Source organism: Nicotiana tabacum, chromosome 8, assembly GCF_000715075.1.
Source record: "Nicotiana tabacum cultivar K326 chromosome 8, ASM71507v2, whole genome shotgun sequence".
NCBI lineage: Eukaryota > Viridiplantae > Streptophyta > Magnoliopsida > Solanales > Solanaceae > Nicotiana > Nicotiana tabacum.
Window position 1 is genome coordinate 88,451,231 of NC_134087.1, and position 9,029 is coordinate 88,460,259.

Below are 9,029 nucleotides of genomic sequence, written 5' to 3' on the forward strand. Positions count from 1 at the left end.
ATCCCTTATTTCACGCCGTGAATACAGTCGAATACAATAATCTGTCCAGCTGTAATCCCACATTTTACTCCATGAATACAGTCGAATACACACGAATACAACAACTGATTAGTTGGACTTCCCTGATTCACGCCTATTTTTGCTACTGTATTCATGAATACAATAGCTTAAATACACCAAATACATCTTATAACCACAAAAAAAGTATCTATAATCCGTAATATAACATATAGTATCTATAGATGGCTAATTACTACTAAAAGATAGTGTTTTATGAAAAATTCTCTTAAATTATCCTTAATTACTCATATTCTGTGAAAATTAAGGAGAAAGTTTGCTTTCTTTGCTTATTAATGCTGCAAATCGGGTCACCAAATGTGTGAAAGGCCCAGGACGTCTATTTCAATACTAACAGCCGCATAATATGTCGAACCACTGAAGTATCTCGCACGTGTCACTCCCTAACCGCAACGAATAAACTTTATTCCGCTCCCAACTTCTCCGCGTACATTATAAATTATCGTGGCCTTACCGTTTACAGTTATATCAACAGGTAACCGGTAGTTACCCACGAGCATTTTCGCTGTCAAAAGAAGACTTTGTTGCCTAGGTCGACCGACATTACTCGGTTATAGGTTGACCCAATAATGCCTTATATTCATTTCCCCAAATAAATAGGCCTATTCCTTCTTCCCGCTTATTGATGAGCTGTATTTTTTGCCCTATGTTGCTTTCTTACTTACGATTTTACCACTCTTCTTATGGTCAACGCCACTCGCCGGGAAACTGAGAGCCACCTCTCCATTCCTCCACTCAGCTTCCGCCGTCACATATTTTCCGCCGCCGCCGCTTCATGTAACAACTGATAAATCATCTGTAAACCTATACACATATACATACAAATAGAGAGATACTCTTATACTATGATGCCGTCTCCGAGAAGTCACAGGAGGGTTATCGAGGAGAAGATTCGGAAGGGGAAGTTGCCGGAGAAATCCATGTCCTTGCACGGAGATATCTCAGGGAGCACTTCCGAGATGTCGCGAAGGCCTAGGACTGCTCCGAACTTGTTCTCCGGCAGAGAATCTTCTGCCGGTAACTCAGCGGAGGTGCAGGTTAGGCTGAAATTGACGAAGTTACTGTTGAATGTGACGATTCAGAGGAGTTTAGGTCCCATTCATGTGCTGATATCACCGGAATCAACCGTACATGATCTTATCGCCGCCGTTATACGGCAATACACGAAGGAAGGAAGACGTCCAGCACTTTGCTCCGCGAACTCCTCCGATTACGATCTTCACTTCTCACAGTTCAGCTTAGAAAGTAAGCGCCGTTCGATTATGCTTTCTTGAATATTTACCGTTAAATCGAGCCGTTTAAATTACTACCATTTCATTGGATAGCGAATTGATTAATTATTTTTTGTTATAAATGATTGGTGGGTCCAGGCTTGGACAGAGCGGAGGAGCTAACGGCGTTAGGGTCCAGAAACTTCTTTCTGTGCCCCAGAAAGCAAGGTGCTGAAACTTCGATGGGAGGTGACTTCACGGTATCGTCTTCAAGATGTACAAAACAAGCTGCTACTGATATCAGTATAGCCTTGCCTTGGCCTAAATTCATGGATTTCTTGCTGCGACTATTTTACTATTTCACAGCTTTGGTAATGGGAGCTAGAGTCGGGATTTGAATTTTATGGGTTCTTAATTTTAGGATGGGGACATAAGGTGTTAGTAAGTGAGTTCTGAATTTTATTTTTGTACATATTTTAAGTGAATTTCTTAATACATATAGAATTCGGACAAAAGTTAATGGATTCAGCCGAATCCGTACTTGGACTTCCAGCTCCGTTCCTGTTGGTAATTATTTTTTCAAACTCATATCCCGATAAATATGTATCCAAATAAGGAAATGAGTCAGCATTCCTTGTTGTGTAAAGGTAAATTGTTTCCAAATAAGGAAATGAGTCATTCTTTTTGGCACGAACAAAAAAAGAAATAAGTTCACATAAATTAAAACGGAGGGAGTATATCTTTTCTGATAGTGTAGAAAAAATATTATTCGTATAAAGGTTAACTCATTATAAGCATGTTCTCTTGCTTGTGTTATTTTAAAGTCGTGTAATACGTTTCTCAGTCCTGGCCATGGGCGAAACGTTCGTCGGAAAATAACACTGAGTATATAGGTAAAATATTAGGCTTTATAATTATATGACATATATTAAACATTTTTTGTCGGAGAATATTTTTACTTCTTTTCAGTTTGAACACCCTTAAAAAAATTCCTGATTTCGCCACGAATCCTGACGCTCAATAAAAGTCATCATTGCAAGTTTGTTTTACCAAGAGTATGAATGTACACGCAAATGGAGCCTCCAGTCTCTTTCCCCATTTATTTGCAAACTTGTTGGCTCAGGGCAGGGCGGACCCACGTAGGTTTGAGAAGGTTCAAATATAATGAACCCGCTTTGTTAAAAAAATTTAGGAATTTTTTCCTTCCTATATCATATATGAAACTTTATTACCAAATATGTGCATAGTATCTAAATTACCCGCCTAATCCATATTTTTCCTACAATTTCTGTACCATTCGTTTATTAGGAATTAATAGAGTAGAATCTTCCCCTAATAACGTGCGAAAAATCAGCAAAGAATCTTGGGATTGATTGATTCTACATTAAATTCAAGTTTTGAAACGAAAAAGAGATTTCGCAACAATTGCAGAACATATCTTCGAGATTCAACAAACTGAATTCAAATTGTAGAATATTTTGTTCTTCGTCGTTTTCAGAAATCAAATTGGCAATCGTATATCTGTTCTTCATCTTTTTTTTTCTCAATCTAGAAATAAAAAAAAAACGAAAAAATTTAGAATAATACATCAGCAACAACACGCAATCATGTCCAAAATCGCAATCATGCTACAACTGAATGGGAATTGGGATAACTATGGTAGATTTAGAGATTTTGAAGTTGATGCCATTGTGGTAGATGAGAATGCAAGCTACAGTATTCTGATTTCTACAATTGCAGAACAACTACCGATTGATACTTCAGAAAAAATTGTAGAAATCAAATACATGGTGAACGACAATTGTCCCCCAATGGAGATTAGGAATGATATGGGGGTTCGTGTGTATATGGAGACCAAAAAGGAGAATAAAAACTTAGGTTCATATTCGTTATGTATAAGTGTACGAGATTTCAATATGGAATTAGCAATCACCAACGATAACACAAGTGCAAGTTTGTATAGTTCGAAATTGCATAGAATTATGGTTTTACGGTATTATCTACAAAATTACTACATTTATCTACAATTAAACTACAAATCAATTTAATGAAAGAATAAAGCAATATTATTTTAAAAATTATCTACAAAGTTACTACATTTATACGACAAAATAAACTACAATATATGATTAGAAATTGTTGATTTCAAAATGTTGTCTTCAAATAAAACTACAATCTATGTTTAGAACAAAATCTAGTCAAATAAAATACAAATCAGTTTAATTATGCACGAAGCAGTATTGTTTTCACAAATTCCTACAAATTGCAACAGTTATAGTACAATTTAACTACAATGTTTGACATCATAAAATGGATGACTACAAAATTTTGACTATATCTACAAATTATCTACAAAGATTCTACAAAATTATAATGATACTGTTTATCTTTATTTTGATGCAGGTTCGTCTGGATCCCTAAAGTTACTTGATATGCCATTCTCTCCAGCTATAGAGGAATATCAAAGTGAAATAATAACAGAATCTACGCAAACTGCTATTGAAGAAGGACAAGTGTATCGGGACAAGCAAACCGTAGTTGCTGCAATGATGCACTTTTCTGTGATGCACAAGTTCCAGTTCAGAGTTAAAAGATCTAGTCATAGAAGGTATAGAGATATTTGTGGTGAAAATATCATTAAAAGCAGTGTTTTACTGAAGATATGTGTTTTTTAAACATTGTAGATAAATTGTAGTTACATTGTAGTTAAATTGTAGTTTTATGTTACTTTATGTTAAAACAGTCCTTTTGTTGCATCTACATTTATAATCTGTATTAAATATTGTATGTTTTTTGTAGCTGCTGGCTTGTATGCGTTGGTGAAAACTGTAAATGGCACTTCAAGGCAACGTCAATTAATGATTCTGCAATGTTCAAGATAAGGAGTTTCAACCGACAACACACATGCTCCTTAATGGACGAAACATTCATACAGCGCAAACGTACTGTAGTTGTAGTTGGTAGCATGGTCATTCGAAAGTATTGTGATCCTAAGACTGTTTACACACCACAGGACATACAAACTGACATGTTATCCGAACACGGAGTGAATCTAAGCTACATGCAAGCATGGAGAGCAAAAGAAAAGGCTTTACAGTTTTTGAGAGGGAATCCGGCTGACTCCTACAGCAAATTACCCAAATAGTTTTATATTCTTGAGGAGACTTATCCTGGTTCGGTTGTTAAATTGAAGAAGACAGCAGATGAATGCTTCTTATACGCATTTGTTGCTCTTTGTACATCAATAAGTGGTTGACATCATTGTAGGCCTGTAGTAGTAGTTGATGAGACATTTTTAAAGTCAGCCTACAGGGGGATTATGCTGACAGCAAGCACCATGGATGCAGCAGGTAAAAAGTGTAAAGCTTTTGTAGTTATTTTGTAGGCAGTCTATAAAATGTAGATACATTGTAGTTATTTTGTAGATATTACATGAAATGTAGATAAATTGTCTATATTATGAAGATATATTGTAGTTGTTATTTACTTATATTTTTATATACATTTTCAAAGCTGCCAATTAATATTTTATGAATTAATAATGTAGGTACAATATTGTCCTTGGCATATGCTGTGGTTGATTCTGAAAATGACGAATCTTGGAAGTGGTTCTTTGAGCAATTCAAGCAGGCATATGGTGAAAGAACTTCAATGTGTGTTGTTTCAGATAGGAATGAGAGTATACTGAGGGCAACATCAATTGTCTATCCGGGCATGACACACTACTCTTGCATGTGGCATATTTGGACAAATATAAGGTCAAAATTCAAGAAGGGTCATCTACAATTACATGAATTGTACTTTGCTACAGCACGGTCATACACTCTGATGAATTTAATGAAAGGATGTCGAAGGTTGAAGAGGTAGACCCGCGTGTGAAATCTTACCTATATGATATTGGCTATCATAGATGGTCAAGAGTACATGCAACTATGAATAGAACGTGGACAATGACATCAAATATTGCAGAGTTGTTGAACGCTGTAACAAAAGATGCAAGAGAGCTGCCGATATTTGACCTTTTAGAGTATATGCGGACACTGCTAGAATGTTGGACCAACGAGAAGTTATTGAAGGCAAAAGGTACTTTTACATTTCTTGGGTCCAAATTCAACAAAGAATTAGAGAACAACAGAACATTATCTCAGAAGCTTAGGGTAAGATCTGTTTATTTGGTGCAGAAAAAATAAATTACTTAATATGCAGTGTTTCCAGATTGTAGATAAATTGTAGTAAAATTGTAGATAATTATAGGTTGTAGATAAGGTGTAGAATCTTTGTAGATGATTTGTAGATAGGTTGTATATAATCTATTTTTATGATTGAGATAATATTTTTTCTGTTTGTTCTGCAATTGTAGGTGAGGGCTTCAACAGATCATATACATACTGTGTTAGATGGTGTGAAGGGGTACATTGTGTGTCTAGAAAACAAGAAATGTAGCTGTGGCCAATTCCAACTTGAAGAACTTCCATGTGCGCATGCTTTGGCAGCATTAAGGCACAGGAATGAAACATATGAAAACTATTGCTCTCCATATTACACAAGGGAGAGCCTTTTGCGTACGTATGAAATACCAGTAAATCCTCTTCCTGATGAAAGCAAATGGAATGTGCCGCAACATATTTTGGATGAGGTAGTAAATCCACCGACGGGAGATAAAAGGCAGCCAGGGAGACCTCAAAGGAAAGATATAAAACATATGATGAAATAAAGTCAAAGAAATACAAGGTCTCATATGGAAATTGTGGAGGTGAAGGGCATAACAAAAGATCTCGCAAGAATGCGCCCAAAAAGAAATGAATATCATGTAGTTAAAATAGTTATTCAAACTAACTGTTAGTGATTTAAAGTTAGCAGATTTTTTGTGTAATCATTTAAGTTTTTAAAGATCATTTATGAAGTAGACTACAATTTGTTTATGTGTGTTTAATATGCTTTTATGTATTGTGTCAGACATCTAAATTTGTCTTTGATATAGTGTAATTAAATTTTAATATTTATTATCTACAATACAACTGATATCAAAAAAGTAACTTTAATGTAAAGTGTTTCCAGATTGTAGGTAAAATATAGGTTAAATGTAGTTAAATTGTAGTCTTGGTAATAATTTGTAGATGATTTGTAGATAAATTGTGGATAATATATTTCTAGGATTGGAGTATTTATTTCTTCTGTTTGTTGTGTAATTTAACTTCAACTGACAGTTATATACAGATATTACCTAGAACTTGAAGGTATTTCGTAAAAATTATGAACATATACAACTACAAAATTATATACCATAACTACATTGAGTGTTTCCAAAATATAGATATTGGCTATATTATTTGTAGGCAAATTGTATTCTAACATCAAAATACTCATATTTAATATAATGAAGATACAGTGCTGTAAACAACCAATTTATATTCAATTGAACAACTAATAATGAAACATAAAATAACAAAACAAAAAGGTATACTGCAATAAAAAATAAAAATTTTGTTCATAAAGTAGTGTATTCTCCTTCAACTACAAATTGGCATCAACTAAACTAGGAAAACATGACATTATTTCTTCTTTCTCTGGACTCTAGTCTTCTCATTCAAAGCAGGAGAACCCTTCCTCCTTGCTAGCCTGCCTGTAACCTCACTTTCACTGATTGACCCATCTTCTTGCTTCTTTGTAGCATAGTCCCATAGGAGAGCTCCATAGCGTCTACGGTGTTGGTCGATATCCGAAAGGTCTTCTGAAGGGATTGACAAATCTCCAAGGCTAACATACTCCGCAAAAGCAGCCACAAATACACCACAATCGTTGCATAAGACAAAAAAATTTAATTATTTAACAAATGATTATAAAAAAAATAATAATTAAACATATAGAAAGAGAGAATAGTTTTTTAACAGTGATCCTTCCTTTTGCTGTGGAATCTCCGCAACCATCCACTGTATGTTGAGAGGGTCTGTAACTGGTTTCTCAATGTATGCCTTTGTGGTCTTGAAGTCAATGTCTTTACGCTTTCCGTAGAAACCAGTGCAAGACAAATACAGAGGGATAATGATTGAAAGCTTATCAATACATGATTCAACAGCATTATGATGGTGTGAAGACACCATGGAATCATACACATAAAGTTGCTTGTCCGCTATGTCGAAAACGACCAACAACCAATGGAAATTCTCTACAATGTTCACAGGCATGATGACATAGTCAACTTCATTCCAGGCAACATTAGCAAGAAGTCTATACCCAAGAATATATTCTGCAACATCATCATCGGGTTTAACAACCGAATATTTTTTTTCTGGCGGAGAACTTATGAACTTCTCATAGATTTGTTCAATCTTTGACTTGAACAAGCAATAAGTTGTTGTAAACCTAGTGTTGTTGTTGGTGGGGCCATATTTGCCTCTTTTTCTCACGTAATACATAATAACATCAATGTGCTGCAAAATAAAATAAAATCTACTATAAGCTATAGTGTAACTACAATTATCAACAAAGCAGCTGCACTTTAAACTGCAAAGTCAGAATTCAAATAATCTAACAAATAGCTACATTTTAGCTGTTATACACAGAACAAATGGAACACAGCAACTACCATAAGGTCTCAATAATATCTACATTCAAACTACAGTTAATATTATAAGTCTTCGACTTGCTCTATAATTTAACTACAAATTAACTACAATCATGAAGTACAGATATACCAATTCTGTCCAAATTACCAAATATACAATTTTTACATACAATTCATCATAAAATATGATACATAAGGTCCAACCTAAATATAATCACACTATAAATAATAAGAGCAACATTTATAAGAAATGTCTACATTATATCTACAATTTATAATAAAAGGCATGGTCACATATATTTCATATCTACAATATAACTACAATTATACTACAAAACAGAACACAAAATATATCTTGTGAATTTATTCTTTGATACTTACCGAGTCATTGAGGACTTGTCCGGGGTGAGCAAGGGAATAAAACCAGTGCTTCTTATCCACCTTTTCAACTCCAAGGTCTAACCAAGGGTTGATTTGGTTATCCTTTATGGAAAAGGAAGCCTTCCTCCTATAACAACAAATAAATGTCCAATCAAAAAAAATCACAGAATCAATTACATATTTAAACTTTAAAATGCTGAAATGAAAGTGTCAAATTAAGCATTCATACCTCTTAGATACTTTGTGACTACGGTGGTATAACCACTTGTTGAACTTATCTAACACATCAGAATCTACATTTTCACCTATAAGAGTTGTGAAAGGGTGCTTGAGGTAGAAAAATTTAGGTCCAATAGAGCTGCTGCCTCCAGAACTATATAGAGGTATGAAAGGTGATCGTGCATGTTTCCCCGGTTGCCTGGTTCTCCCCGGATGAATAGGGGTTGCTTCATCTGGTATGGGCTCGCCATACTTAACCAATTGTGTTAAGTTGTCTGGCAACTCAAAGTCATCCAATGGCACACCCTTCTTATCAATGCCTGATCCTTCAGAAACAACTTCATCCACATGCTGTGCATTTTCACCTTCATTTAGCTATTTCTCAATGACTTGTTCTGTCTGAGCTGCTACAGTCACTCCGTGAATTGGGGACTGTGCATTGATATCTTCAATATCGGTTACATAAAACATAACTTACTTAACAGGAATGTAAAATTGTATAAACAACAATTATTTATTCTGAATGACAGTATAATATTATACCTGCTTGTTCTACCTCAGCTACTTCTTGAAAT

At 34.8% G+C, this 9,029-nt stretch overlaps 2 protein-coding genes across 2 annotated transcripts; both read left to right on the forward strand.

The window, feature by feature from the left end:
- Positions 1 to 699: 699 nt before the first annotated feature.
- On the forward strand, positions 700 to 1,995 carry LOC107789861 (uncharacterized protein At4g22758). The gene is made up of 2 exons (XM_016611733.2): positions 700 to 1,323; positions 1,449 to 1,995. Exons 1-2 carry the CDS (start codon positions 924 to 926, stop codon positions 1,685 to 1,687), a joined length of 639 nt encoding a protein of 212 aa, XP_016467219.1. The 5' UTR covers positions 700 to 923; the 3' UTR covers positions 1,688 to 1,995.
- A 901-nt stretch (positions 1,996 to 2,896) lies between these two features.
- Positions 2,897 to 6,275, forward strand: LOC107789860 (uncharacterized). The gene is made up of 8 exons (XM_016611731.2): positions 2,897 to 3,242; positions 3,693 to 3,897; positions 4,089 to 4,385; positions 4,557 to 4,639; positions 4,837 to 4,942; positions 5,101 to 5,446; positions 5,650 to 5,925; positions 6,246 to 6,275. Exons 1-8 carry the CDS (start codon positions 2,897 to 2,899, stop codon positions 6,273 to 6,275), a joined length of 1,689 nt encoding a protein of 562 aa, XP_016467217.2.
- Positions 6,276 to 9,029: the final 2,754 nt, after the last annotated feature.

Coding starts and splice junctions, on each gene's coding strand:
- LOC107789860 (XM_016611731.2), top strand. CDS start 2,897: ATGTCCAAAATCGCAATCATGCTACAACTGAATGGGAATTGGGATAAC. Junction 4,640..4,836: donor AAGCACCATGGATGCAGCAG/GTAAAAAGTGTA, acceptor TTAATAATGTAG/GTACAATATTGTCCTTGGCA. Junction 4,943..5,100: donor TATGGTGAAAGAACTTCAAT/GTGTGTTGTTTC, acceptor ACTTTGCTACAG/CACGGTCATACACTCTGATG.
- LOC107789861 (XM_016611733.2), top strand. CDS start 924: ATGATGCCGTCTCCGAGAAGTCACAGGAGGGTTATCGAGGAGAAGATT. Junction 1,324..1,448: donor CTCACAGTTCAGCTTAGAAA/GTAAGCGCCGTT, acceptor TGGTGGGTCCAG/GCTTGGACAGAGCGGAGGAG.